Raw genomic sequence first — 14,710 nt, 5'->3', positions numbered from 1 at the left:
GGGGGGGCAAGCCACAAACTTCACATCACAGCATCGTTTTCTTATACAAATGTTTTTAGTTCATAACCTGACTCCTATTGATGTGATGTCACTGACCATATTGATTATCAATTTATTTATGCTGAGTCAGTTTCTGGTCCAGGTGTCCTCTGATCAGAGTCATTATCACACACTGACATTAAAGACTCAATGAACCTGAACTATCCTTTAATTATCCTTGAGGCTGTAGCCGCGTTCTCCACCTCACTTTTTCATCCTGCGCCAACATTCAACATTCACCGCTCACGGACTGTAGAAAGCAAGATTTTAAAATACACAGGATGGGAGTTAGTGACAGTGATACTGTTTCACTGTAAAACTTTCACTTTAAACCTGTTTCACTGTAAAAGTGGTGCACTGAAAAACTGTTTCAGCATCATCTCTGAAATAATGGAGGTGTGCAGCACAGGTCCTGTGGAGCAGAGCTGGACTGGGACATGCTTCTGGTCTACAGTAGTGTCTTTAGTCAGAACTGCACACCGGCCCAAGATTTGCTCATACTCAACAAGAAAGAAAATGGCTGCAAAACATTTTCCTCACATACACTGCAAAATGACTCTTTCTATCATCAATAATTGATTGATTTGGGCTAGTAAAGCGAGCCATATCAGTATTAATGAATGTGTGTGGGAGCCAGCAGGAGGAAGTCCCTGAAACAGCAAAGTCTTGAAACCGGTATTGGCGTTTGTGCCCAGTGAGAAACTTTCATAGGAACGAATGGGGGGCCATGTTGGAAAACAATGTCTGCTCTCCTGAATACATCTGTGACGCTGATCGGCAGGTGTGTTGGTCAAAATGATGACAATAATATCTATTAAAACTAAATGTTTTTTCCTTTGAATTCCAGGTCACAGTTTCAGCTTTTGTTTCTACAAAGAATGTATTTATAAAACTGGCCCTAAACTATTCAGCACAGCTGTTGTAGCAGTCAGTCTTTCCTCATTGTGTGGCTCTAGACACCAAGGGCCAGATCTGCTGGGAGCAGGGCTTTGTCAAAGTGTGTACTGCAGTTTTCATTGAGTTTGCAGATGCAGTGTGTGGGGTAGAATGCACATAAGAATATGATATTTGTAGATAAATGTGGATTCTTTTTAACCCTGAGTCGTTTATGCAGTGATTTAACTGAGCTGTCTCAGTAAGTGACAGAGAAGAACACAGAAATGTTAGAATTAAATGTTGCTCTTGGTTAGTCTGGTCTAGCAGGACTCACTCTGGCCGTACTGGCTGTACTGGTAGCCGGCAGCTGCCACAGCTGAGTCCATGCTGTAGCTGGTGGTGCTGTATGTGGGGGGACAGTAGGACTGGGATGACGGGAGGCTGTCCACCGTCTTGATGGAGGCCTCGGCTGAACGGTGGCTGCAGCTGGCTGAGATGGCGTTGGATGGAGAGGTGTCCAAGGCGCTGTGGAGCGGTGAAATGGAGAAGTCGTGTTGCGGCTGCGAGGAAACGCCGCTGGGGTTACTGAGGATGCTCATCACCTGCGAACACAGAGAGAAGGCTTCTTCAAACAACCAGTGGTCAGCTCACCATGAAACCTGCACTGAATATTCATCACACTGATGTTTAGTCATTCTTATGACCGGATGAGCTTTTCCTTTAATGACACCAAAATATTAACAATGATCACAAGTTAGCTCATCCCCCAACACACAAACTGCCCTCACATTGTCCCCAGAGGATGAACCTTTTCACGGGAATGTTCATGTGCTGCTCTCGGGGCAAACTTCAAATGTTAGCCACATATAGGATAAAGCTTGAAGAATAGTAAAGTGTCTTTATTTTGCTGGAGAGACACAACACATGAGCAGTGCCACACTCTGTACAGTCCATGAACCTGTAAACTGCCGTAAATGTTGTTATTTATAGAAATGAAGTTGTAGATATGAGAACTGATTGACAAACAATATTTCTAACAGGATCCTCCATGTGTTCTTTGTTCTGGGACAATGGTTTTTAAGTGATTGAAAGGACTTGAAAACCTGGTAGACAAGCACAGAGGGTCATGAAGCACATGGACCCCAGGAGATGTCAAAGCTTCACTTGGGTGAGGAGGTGAGGGGCTTCCAGCAGCCAAACGCTTCTATTCAGGGCAACAAGGGGGTGGTCTGTCACTGCAGAGCAGCCCATTGTGCTGCTTGAAAGTGGAATTTATTCAAATCTTCATATTTAGCATAAGCTCACACACATCAATTAAAGGTGCCTGGATTAGGGGGTGAAATATTTTGGCAACTGAAACAGAAGAAAGCAGCAGGGTCATCCTGGTGACAGAGAGGAGCTGAGGTGTAAGTCTTCAAACTAATATCACACATGACAGGAATGATATAACTGATATTGTGTATTACTTCATAGATTCTTTCTGAACAGTGACGTGATCCACAGAGGCCAGTAAACCCAGTCACGATCTAGTGCTGGTAGTGACGTCAGCGTTGGTCGCTGAGCTGCTTCCTGACACTGATGATGTTAAAGGAAGAATTCAACAATAAGACCCTCATTCACTTTCCCTCTGAGAGAGACACGAGAGGACGGACTCTACACATAATCTACACTTCGCACGCTGCACACCAACTCAGCACTCAGACTGAGTCAGCGCCATGTTGTTTACTCTCATAAACAAGCTGTTTTCAGCAGTGATGGGTAGGTAACTTTGAAGTGTAATAGGTGACAGATTACTAAGTACATCATCAAAGTAATGGATTACATTTGAGTACTTTTGATTACAACTTTAATCAGTCAATTTTGATTTAGTATTTAACTTATTTTTTAATAATTTAACTTTGTTAAATCAATAAAGTTAAAGCTAATCTTACTAATTTAAAATCTAAACTCTACTTCCACAGTCAGACAGAATTGTCAGACGTTTGTGTGTGAGCTTTAAAGTTTTCCTCTGCTCTGATGTTACTGGATGTGTCCTGAGAGCCGAGGCCTCAGCTGACACATGATTCATCTACAAATGGTACTGGGATTAAGAAGAAGCTGGTAGCAGAAGTGTAAATGAACACGACACATAAATAAACATTTCAGACAAATAGTTTGAGCTCAGCTGTTCTGATGAAGCCGGGATCTGCTGGTTGTTGTTGTGAACCTCCAGTACTGAGTATCTCTCAGACCACAGAGTAGGGGCCCACTAACACCATGTGTTTCATTATCACAGGCAACATAATGCAAGAGGCTGCACTCAGCTTATCAATCACTAATCAATAATCAAAACTAATCAATAAGTGTTTTCACTTGACTTAGTGGGATAATATTGTGTTGATCCTACACATGTATTTTTACAGCAAATAAACAAAACTCTACACACAACTCATACACAGTGCATGTCATATGGGGACAGTAGCAGAAATAAAAAATAACCTGGAGACAACAGAAGTATTTAAATCAAAATGCAAAACAATTATTAACATTAACCAGAACTAAACAGCCCCTCCACAGACAAGCACCAAGTCCACCATCTGACTGAGAGCAGCCAGGTGCTGTAGTCATCATTCTTTGGCATATGTGTCTGTACGAGATGGTCAGTAGAGAAACCAACAAAGGTGGCAAAGAGTGGGAAGGTGATCAGGGGTGAAGTTACCAGACGGCAAGACAGCTACAAGGACCCAGGTATCCCCCAACCCAATAACTGCAGCCAGCTCAGCTCACTTATTGGTTCCATCCAGTGCAGCACCCTGAGGCTACAGCCACACTCCGTCCTACGCTACATCCTACTACATATACGTTTTAAAATGCATCTCTTTTGCTATGTTCCCTCCTCAGTCCACATGAATTTTCGAGCCCTGAAAACAGAGACTTTTGCAAACGCTGCTGACCGTGTTTTATCTTGAAAACTCTGGGGTTGTGTTTTATTTTGAAAACTTTGGAGTTGTATTATTTTTTTAAAACTCTGGGCTTGTGTTTTATCTCAAAAACTCTGCGGTTGTGTTTCATTTTGAATACTCTGGGCTTGTGTTGTATTCTGGACAGACAGAAACTGAGACCTTTGGAAACAATGACGTAGACACCCACGGTCTCTCCTGATTGGCTCCGATCATCCTCGACTACCAGTGGTGAATACTTAAGCAATATCACACTTGAGGTCATGATGTAATCACAGCCTTGCTAGGACCGCCATAGTAGTTAAATAAGTTAAACAGATTATGATTTGTTTGCTTATTGTTTATTTGACGACGCCAATGCAAAAAGTTCCGCAATTGGACCGGTACTGGACTGTTGCTAAGCAACACATAAACATTTTCCTGACCTGCACACTAGCTTGCTACTTTATCTACACGTTACCTCAGGTGTGAGCTGAAGTATCCAGGCTTCTTCCCTTCATCCCCTGACGACCAGACATCATTTGATTCAAATGTTATTTCTGGAAATATTTTCATCTTTGCAAAGTTTGTAACAATGTAAGAGACATAACGAACGTTAATGTGACACTGATTAATGGTTAATAGAACATCTGTAAATCCGAGTGATACATAGTTAAAAGTCCCTGTGCTGTTGTACTCTATATCAGCACTCATGGCATGCCTCTCGTCCAATCACATTACTTGATCGGAACTGTTGTATAAAACAAGATAATGAATTACAGTGTTACTGACCTTGTTGTCTTTGCTAGCAGCTGTTGTTCACTTACATTCTCTATTTCAATGCTACAGCTGTCTTTGCTGTTCCTCCTACAGAGGATTTACTGTAATTAACCAGCTGCAGACATCATGTCCGTCCATGTCGTTATATGGACGTTCAAGCAGCTAACTGTGTACACAGTGTGCGGTATGACTTAGTAATATTGGGTGGCACCATACAAGTTAGTAGAGTCAAGGCCTCAGGCTTCAAATGCTGCACTACATGTGAACCACAGCCACAGGTGGGGTGGATGCCTGCTGCCACAGAGAGGGGCGAGACACACTGGATCCGATGAATCCTGATGGATGAAATACACGTGTGGGTTAGATTGTGTATTTGTTAAAGACCACATTGTTAAATGGGTCTGTTGGTATCTCCCACATCTCTGACTGGGTGATTGAAACAGTGTTGGGATGTAACTAATGACTGTCACCATCGCACCATGTGTAGTTCAGCTCAGAGCATTCTGTCAGCTGTTATATATAATTGTTTCCATGGATACACTACCTGCCACAGATTTACCAGACACACGAAGAGTTCAGAAAAGAAAAAAATTGATGTTTGTAAGTGAGTCAAGGTCATTGAAGGATGACAGGTGGTGAAATGTAACACACACACACACACACACACACACACACACACACACACACAGATAGACAGAAGGTGGATAAGGTGATAAACCCCCGTCTCAAACAGTGAGGAGTTTTTACCAGATGAAGAGATGAAGAGAACAGAGGTGTCCAGATGTGCTACAGTTATCTCTAAGCCACACAGTATCATCACCTCCTTTCAGATCTGGCCCTCAGCCTCTCAACACACCAACACTGTCCCGTACATCCTCCCACTTATCTGTGTGTTCAGCTTGGTGCTTAGTTTGGTGCTGAGATTTAAAACAGTGAGCAGAAAGTTCATGTAGGGATTTTAAAATCAGGTACTGTGAGCTCAATGCTAAAGGTGACGATGCTACAAACCACAAACTTATCGGCTCTAACCCCTCCTGAAACCCCTCCCTTCGCCTTAACTTTACAGAACGGACAAACTGTGTGTGACAGAAGGCAGAGTTTCTTCACAAATCTACTTCCATCACTTTTCATATGTCCAAAGGAGTGCACCATGAATTTTACAAATACAATCATATTTACAGACTATTTACTACATAAATACTTCCAATGCTAAAAACAGCTCAACAATAACATACACAATACAAATAACTATTTACCCCTAACAAACAATGTCGACCATGGTGTGTGATGAAGAAGCAACTGACCCAAGAAACGACACAAAACAATACAAATAAACAAAAAATCATCTTAAATACATCAAATTGTAAAACATGACATTTCCTGTCACCATCAGGTGGTGCACTATATTTATTACTGAATATTGCTATTTAGATTTGTTCAGGCCAGGACTCTTATCAAACATATAAAGTTTGGGGCAGTTTGAATGATGTGTTCTGGACTTATAACAAGTTCATTTTTCATGGTGAAACATTAAAATTCGTTGCGGCGCCAAAGGCAGGGCGTTAAAGGAAAACCCAAAAGCTTCGCAATTTAACATCACAAAGGTCTTTAAATTAGACTGAGCTGATATGATGTCGATCTGATTAAAATGAAATACAACGATATGGCACGGCCAGACTAAACAATACAAAACCAATAGAAGTTATTAGGGTCAGTTGTAGTCACAGCACCACCTACTGGAAACATGACTATTTCTATACTTTCATGAACTAGATGTTGTCATAAAAGCCTGAAGAAGTTGATGAGTTCACATCAGATGGTGTTCTCATGGTGGCGCAGCAGATGTGGAAGTTTCGCCATGAGACTGAAAGTCGTCGATCAAATAAACGTTGTTAAATCTGCCCCAAAGTCCACGTTTGATAAAAGCCTCGCCCTTTAGACATTGACTTGCCAATGTTCAGCCATAGCGCCGCCTACTGCAAACAGGAAATGACATGTTATACTTTGATTTACTCCTAGATCCACTTCACATTATGCCACAAAAGCCTCAGACATGGGCTCAAGCATCTTTTAGAGTCGATCCGTGCATGTGGCTGCCTTCATGCAAAATACAAATATCCAACTGGGGGAAACAGTAAGTGATGTTTAACTCATCAGACGATCATGGAAATTCATACGACCTGCTGGAACTCTGTGGCTGCCACTCTGCCTTGTCCAGTTTACGACAAATATATGTTTGCATATAGTAATAAGAGACAAGAAATGTCAATGCAGAAATATGTGTTTAAGGTCATTCATACCCCATTCAAAGGCTCAGTGAGGACAGCGATCAGCTGCTTCACAACGCTCCTCTCCAGCAGGCCCGGGATCAGGTTAGATGCCGCTCAGTTGCCTTCGGCCCCGTCTCCAGTCCCTGTCTATTTCTCCCTGGTCATGTTTGTCCCTTCAGCTCTCCAGACCTGCCATTCTCCATCCACCCATCAGATCCCCATGAACTTCCTGTCATCGTATCTATCTGCTTACCTGTTTTCTGCAGTCACCTGAGCTTCCCTCCCTGCTGGTCTCCCCTCTCCCTATAATCTGTGATCATCCAGTGCAGCTACTTCACCGCATCAGGCTGCCTTTGTGTCAGTGTTTGGGTCCACCCTGGACTGGAGTCTCTGCTCACAGTGAGGAGCTAGGTGACCCATGTCCTACTGTACACGACTGAAAGTTATATTAGAAACACAGATTTTATGGCAAAGTTTGTCCACCAGAGAGCACTGACAAGTCGGTTTTTACAGACTGTCTCATTCACCACTTCTATAGGTCACTATTCTTTAATAACAATGCATCCTAGCTGTGGTCATACATGAGACTGACTAGATCATAGTGAGAGGTCTGAGAAATCAACACATCATCCTTGACGTTAACTTCCACTCCACTACATGATATGTGCATTTGAAACATGATGATGTACCTCACAGTGTCAGACTGAGTTTCTGCTGTAGGCGGATACAGCGACTGGGATTAAGGCTGATGCTGAGATGCTGCTGGTGTCAGACAGGATCTATCACTGTCCTCCATGGACTCTTCAGTCACAGTAATTGGAAAGCACACTGAGCACGTCAGTGTTGAATGCAGAATCCTGATGCAATCCGAGGTAATTATGCAATCAGTTTATGCCATTTTACTATAAGCAGATATGTTTTTTTGTCAGAGGCTGTAATCCTGAAAATGACAAATCCCCCATCGGAGATGAAGAAAGACATTCAAAGAAGAAATATTTAAATATTCAGAGCTGCAACAACAAACAACCAACATCATATCACCTTATCTGAGTGAACCGGTTAAACTCACAGACAAATGACAGTGACTTTGGTGAGTGTTATCAAAGCGGCAGCTACCAATGAAATATTGGAGGTTTGTACTGACAGATGCTGACATGTCAGCTTCAAACATTATCTCCGCCGGCAACAGAAAACCGTTGAAGGACACTGAAATTATGTGGCTGACATTATCTCAACTCAAGGTGCACTTATTCACGTTACTCACAAAAACTATATGGACTATATTGTCAAACAGCTGGGTCCTGAAATCACCACAGAGAGACGGACAGCAACATGTCTACACACAGACAGACAGACTGACAGTAGAAATATCTGTTTGTCTGTTTGGCACAACAGTATCCAGGTTCCCGTCACAGGTTTCTGCAACATAGAGGAGATTTATTAGAAAAGTCAACAAAACTCAACAGTGAATGTTCTGTTTCCACTGAGTGATGTTATGTGAACAAAGCTGGGTTTTCTCCTTTCATAATGTCATTCCACTAAAATGTGAGAACAGATTTCTACCTCTCGGTTGGACCTCGCTCCCTGGGGCCTGATACCACCATGTCAAGTCTGTGAAATATTGCTTTGTCGAATGGTCTGAAAAACCACCACAGGTGAGCATATAAATCTTTATTCATCCTTTATTTTTTCTGTATCAGATCCACAGTGTATTTGATCGAACATTTGTCTGTGTTCTGTGATTCCTGCTGATTTTGGTGACCCATTGACCTTTTATCTATCATCACCATTAGGTCAATGTTTCTCCTACACTGACCTTTGGTCCATTATGATGAACTGTGAACAGGAAGTCCTGATGGTTTGACTCCTTCCTTTGGTAACATAGTCAGAGCAGAATTCCCACTTGTACAGTGTCGACATGTGATGGGCAGATAATGTCCATGAATATACATTTAAATATACTATATCAGTTAGTGTATATGTAAATACTCATGTTCTCTACAGGTGAGAGTGACAGGTCTTGATGGCACCACTCTGAAACACGTTATTTCGTCGAGTTCGCATGAGCGCAGTGGTCAAAGTTCAACCCAGTTGCCAAAAGAAATGAGGCATCCAGCCAGGCACAGAAAGTAAACAGGAAGTAGACCTGAAACCGGAAACCTTCACAAGCCTAAAGTCCACAGGCTGATCTCTGTACCTGAGGACACCCACAGCTTGTTCCTGGCTGCTCCCACTCCTAGTGTTAACATATTGTCCTACACATTTCAAGGGACTTCTCTGTGTAAAACTATTTAGATTCGATTTTTTTATGTGGAGCCAGTAAGCGAACTGTAGCTAGCTATAGCTAGCTTTAGCCTGCTAATGGCTAAGATAGGAAGGATTCTGATCTTCAACTCTGAGAGAAGTGATCATATCTGAAAATAATGCTCACGCTGTGGCCAATCAGAATCAAGTATTGTCTGTCATGGTGGTGTAAAAGTAAGCACATAAATAAAAGAGCAGATGTAACTTTCAGGTTGTAGCTGTTAGTGCGCTGCAGCCAGCCAACGCCTACCGTCAACTCAAACCACAGGAAGTGGAGGGGCTTAACACTTCTCTACCCACTCAGTTAGTCAGACAGCACCCTGGGCTGTGTTCAGAGGAGAACACACTCGGTGATAAATAAAGAAGAATATATCCTACAAACATTCCATCAGTGGCTCTGATTTAAATTCCTCTGCTTCCTGACAGATTTCTTCAGTAGGTCTTTATTTATTTATTTGCTACAAAGCTCCTCGCTTTGATACTTGCCAAAACGAAGCAGTGTCTGTTTTTCAGGCGATTTCTAATTAACATCTACCCCCCTGCCCCCACTCCACTCCTCATTATGGGAATGATGTAAATATATGTGCTCATCCTTTTTGATTTGTTGACATGGGAGCGTGCCAGTTGACAGCGTGCCCAGTCAAAGGGCTTAGTACTGCAAAGTCTAATAGCAGCTGAGACTAATATTAGGCACCGCACTCATTGACATTCAGGTGCACACAGCCATGTCAACACACTCTGAACTGGGGGCTGCAGGAGGACAGGCATAGAAATGGTGGAGCTTTTATTTGTATATTTTTTACGGGGCGTTGGGTGGGGGTGTCCGGGGTGGCGGGGGTGCATAGGGGTCCCTGTGTGCTCAGGCTTCTTGAATATAATTCAACACATTTGCTCACTTTTTAAAGAGAGGTTATTGTTAATGTTAATAGACGTGTATAAAGTGCAGCGGTGCAGGGTGCGGGGGGTGGACGTGGGGGGTAGGGCGGTAGAAGAGGCCCCCCACATTCCCCCACCCCACCTCCTTATCTCAGGCCGACAGTTGTCAGGAATCACGAGCAGAGGCCTGAGTTAGCGAGGCAGGCAGGCAGGCCTGGGGATATGGATCAAAGAGACAGAGCTGGAGAACCAAAGCAGCTCTGATCCCCCAACACTGAAACCCACTCTATTCTATCCTTACTCGCCCACTCTCTCTCTCTCTCTCTATCTCTCACCCCGACATCAAATAGCGAGCCAGAGAGCTCCACCATTCCAAAGCAGGCTAAATCTTCCTCTCACAACAAACCAGAGAGGAAATGAGAGCGAGAGGAGAAATGTGCTCTGCTTCACTGTGTGATGTGTTGATGTGTTGGGGTCACTGTGGGAAGTAATAGTTTCATCTTCAGTGGCAGGTCACTAAGTTGTCTGACCTGACAGAGAGGGATTAGTGGTCCGGCTGAAGGAAAACTCCTCACCACTCTCTCAGCTCTGCAGCAGAATAGATTTATGGGAATTTGTCAGAAAGTGTAGTTGAAAATAAAAAGCTTTATTTTGCAGGCTTTCTTGGGGGGGGGGGGGGGGGGTTACAACTGTGATGGTAAAGCTGTGAAAAGGGTTTCTATTTACACATGCAGTGCCATCACAGGGACAGCGTCTCATACTGTCATTTTGTCTTTCTGTCAAGACTTGGAATTGGCTGCACACTCCATCTCCACATGAAAGTCAGCCTCTAATTCTTTCCCATTCAATCTGAGAGGAGGAGGCGCAGAAATGCCGTGTGTGAATTACATTCCAAATGCAATATAGCTGTTTCAAATTGAATTATTGCCTGTCAGACGTACAGCATGTGGTCTTCCTGCAATTTTGAAGTGGGATCTTAGGAAATTCGCCCTACATTGTTATCTCATGTAAATGCCTGGGAACATGATGAAAGGGTCAACGGCAGTGAACCCATAATGGAAAATCTTCAGCTGGGACTCTGAGCCATTCAGAGCAGACTGAGGGGACAATGATACAGAATGCAGCAGCGTTCATGGCATGTCGGTAGAGAACACAATCTCAACCAAACCAACTAACTGCAGCTGTTCTCCTTTTCATTTGATAGGATTTTTTTCCACAGTCGACTCACGTGATCTGCTCTGTTCTGACGGTTTTTTCTGCTGGTACTTTAGTGCTTTATCTTCTTCATCCACCTACAGCACTCTGATTGGTCCAATAATTCTCCAACAGCCACCAATGTGTGTGTGTGTGTGTGTGTGTGTGTGTGTGTGTCTCTTTCACAGTCCACATCTGTTCCAGCTGTTCCTTTAGCCACATCTGTCACCGCTGCCCTCTCCTGCTCCTTGTCTGCTTGGTTCACCAGCAGCTGTTTGTCGGTCTGGAACCTGAAGTCTCACAGGATCTCAGCCCTGTTGTCGACTCTCGGCCGACAACAGGCGGTGTGTCTTTCTAATCTATACTCTGCATGATGTTCCTGTACACCCAAGCTCACTAATAGGCTGACTGGCTTCGGACATGGACGCAGTCCTATCATAATCCGGACCAATAGGTCTGGATTTATAACCTCTAAATTTGAGAATTATGTTTCTGTGCGCAAAAAGCACAGCTTTTCCAGCTGGTACGGTTCTGATTGGGCAGCACCAGGAAAGTCACATCACTCACATGCTGTTCAGCCAGTCATAGTGACCTGAGTCAGTGAGCGACACACACACACAGTCAGTAATAGTCTGAAGGATACAGGACGTGGGGGAGTGGGGGAGGGATATGAGTTTAAGCTGTACGTGAAGGAACTACACTTTCTGTTCCATTTTTCTAAAATGAAGCATTTCATTTTGAGACGTAGATTCTGCTGTCCCAGCCTTGCTCCCTGTGCTGGACTGTCTCAGGGACATCTTTGCACAGTCTGCACCCCGGTCCTGTCTGCTGTGGTGGAGCCCTGCCTCAATGGATCTGGTGCTTCAGGCCTGTTCTTGTGCTGTCATGATCAGAGCCTCTGTACTGTCCTTCAGGCTTTTCCTCTGTCTGCAGATGATACATCCCATGGAGGAGCTTGGTCTTCCTCCTCATCATCCTCTGTCTCCAAGCAGATCACCCTGGGGGGTTAGGGTTATTTTGTTTCATTCACTCACTAATCCTCACCCTCCTGCTTTTCAGTATATATGTATTGTTGTCTCTTGTAGCTGATCTTTTTTCCTCTCATCAGAGAAAACTGGAATTAAATCTGTAGAGGAGTAACTGCAGCTCTCTCTTTGTAATTTCCATCTTATTTTTGGTGTTACTGGGCTGCAGTGGCCAGTGTTTGTGTTCTTATATGAGCATATAAGATATGTGGTCTGTTCTGGTCCGTCCTGAGCACACAGCCTCATGTGGAGCCGGGCAAAGAGGATTGTCTGGCAAAAACTGGAACCTGGCTCAGGCGATGTTGCAACGGAAAGCAAAGCAATCTGTAGTGCATTTCATTTCATTACAGAGGAGGTTCAGTGTGCTAAACATAATGCACACAATGTGTACACACAGCAGATACACACACATGCAAAACACACACATGGACATTAACAGAAAGGTTTTCAGTCTGCTTTTAAACACACAGCTCGTCACTCTTGTAAGAGGCAGGAAAGACTTACATGAGTCTCGCTTCGTTCAGCTTCACTAATTAGGTCACTGATGACTGATGATTTCTACCAGTGACCTCACAAACATTAAAGTGGTTTTGATTTGTTTACCTGATCAATGGATTTCTGATGTAGCCTCTTAGCGAGGTTTGCTTCAGTGGGGAGGAAGCGTGTGATTCGTAAGGTCACGAGTTTCATTCCTACTCAAACGACCTTTACCTGAAGCAGCATGCACACACACACCCGAGTTCTGTTGTTGGTCAGGGCTCCTGACAGGAAACTGGTCCATTCTAACATTTACAGATATCAAGTTAACAAATATATCAGCCTTTGTTTGTGCCTTATCAGTGAAACCGTTCTCTAATATCTCACAAACATGAGATACTTTACATGTTTTGACATAAGAAGCCTTAAAGCACCAGTGCGGAGGATTTAGTGACATGTAGTGCTGAAGACCCCTACCCTTCCTCCCCCCTCCTTTTCATAGCATGTAGGAGAATCTATGGTAGCCTTCAGGTAACGTAAAAACACGAAGCCCCTCTCTAGAGCCAGTGTTTGGTTTGTCCGCTCTGGAGACGTGGTGGTACAACATGGCGGCTTCTTCGAAGAAGACCTGCTCCCAGTGTAGATATGAAGGGCTCGTTCTAAACACACTAACTAATGAGAACATAATTATGAATATTGTGTTGCATTTCTTCTGATAGAATCTCATGAACACTGGCCCTTTAATTCAAGGTCCACTTACTGGCTTTTTCCAGAGCTTTCAAAGGCAACTCTTGTTCTACCATATTTGAAAGTCTAGTCTTTCAGAGTAAGTGAACCTTGAGTGATGTTACAGATTCCAGAGTCAGGAGTGAACTTTCATCTTCAGTTCACATTTTATTCACTGATTCATAGGTCATAGTTTTCCTGCCTGGAGTTTCCTCCACCAGTGAGATGTGAAGACATTCTGCTGGTGCCCATCAAAAGAACTTGATTTATTCTTGAAGTTAATCAGCTGTAAAGCAGTTATTAATTTTCTAAAAGAAAAAACACATTAATGAATCTTATTCTACTGATGTAATGTTTGATCACATGAAGTTTGGTGACACAGAGATAACTCTATATTCATGTCCATGGGGACAGGTGAGGGACAGGTGAGATCAAAAACCATTTCATTTCTCAAAATCGTAATTTATGCAGACATCAAAGAATCTGGAGAAATAGAAACTATTCAAACCAGTAGTATCCAAACCGGTTAATCAGTTTGACACATTCTGCTACAGATCACTAAACTGATCAGTAGATCAATTTACTGATCACCAATACAAATGGAATCCAGAAAGTCGACTGCAGTCATTCTGTTCAAAGAGCTCTGTGTAACCACCAGGTTTTTTATGGTCCAGTTTGACTCAGTGGATCCAGTTCACCACTGGAAACATGAAGACTACAGGACGCGGTCCTGAGATATCAGCTATGTTTCATTACAGCAGCCTGAACCGACAGCAACATCTGTTCATTACAGAAAGAGACGCACTGTCTGAAATTAATGATCACAGTCATTAGTCAGTGAGATTATTTCTTTTCTGTTTTCTCCCCTGAAGAGTGGAAAGGATTTGTTCTTCAAATCTTTCTGCTAAAGGTTGAAGCCAGAATCCACGAGGAGCCGCGGGCTCCGAAGATCTCGTTAACTGCACAGTCTCAGGACGGGGAGACAATTACTTGTCGAATTTCATTGTTCTAATTCAGCCGTCAGCAGTGTGCAGTTAATGAAGCACCGGCTGACTAAAAGTCAAATCTTCTAAATAACATTCACATCCTATTAATATCATTGTTGTTCTGGACGGAGATGATCCAGAGATAATGACAGTGAATCAACTAATGAGATCCTCAACAGGAGACACAAGAGACACCAGCCCACACTGCTCATGTAATTTACAATGAGACACCGTCACCT

The 14,710-nt window shown here is 43.2% G+C and overlaps 1 protein-coding gene across 2 annotated transcripts in view; it reads right to left on the bottom strand.

The window, feature by feature from the left end:
• LOC111670776 (paired box protein Pax-7-like) overlaps positions 1-14,710 on the bottom strand; it is a 59,132-nt gene that overhangs the window by 5,014 nt on the left and 39,408 nt on the right. For both annotated transcript variants that reach the window (XM_023427654.2, XM_023427655.2), the window contains exon 8: positions 1,250-1,517. In XM_023427654.2, the coding sequence (XP_023283422.1) occupies positions 1,250-1,517 (268 nt within the window). The remainder of the gene's footprint in view (positions 1-1,249; positions 1,518-14,710) is intronic.

The sequence above is a fragment of the Seriola lalandi genome, unplaced genomic scaffold (genome assembly GCF_002814215.2).
Source record: "Seriola lalandi dorsalis isolate HSWRI2012SDOR001 ecotype SW California unplaced genomic scaffold, Sedor1 jcf7180002054861, whole genome shotgun sequence".
NCBI classification, from domain to species: domain Eukaryota; kingdom Metazoa; phylum Chordata; class Actinopteri; order Carangiformes; family Carangidae; genus Seriola; species Seriola lalandi.
The sequence above is the reverse complement of the archived record's forward strand: the minus strand, read 5'-3'. Positions and strand labels throughout refer to the sequence as shown.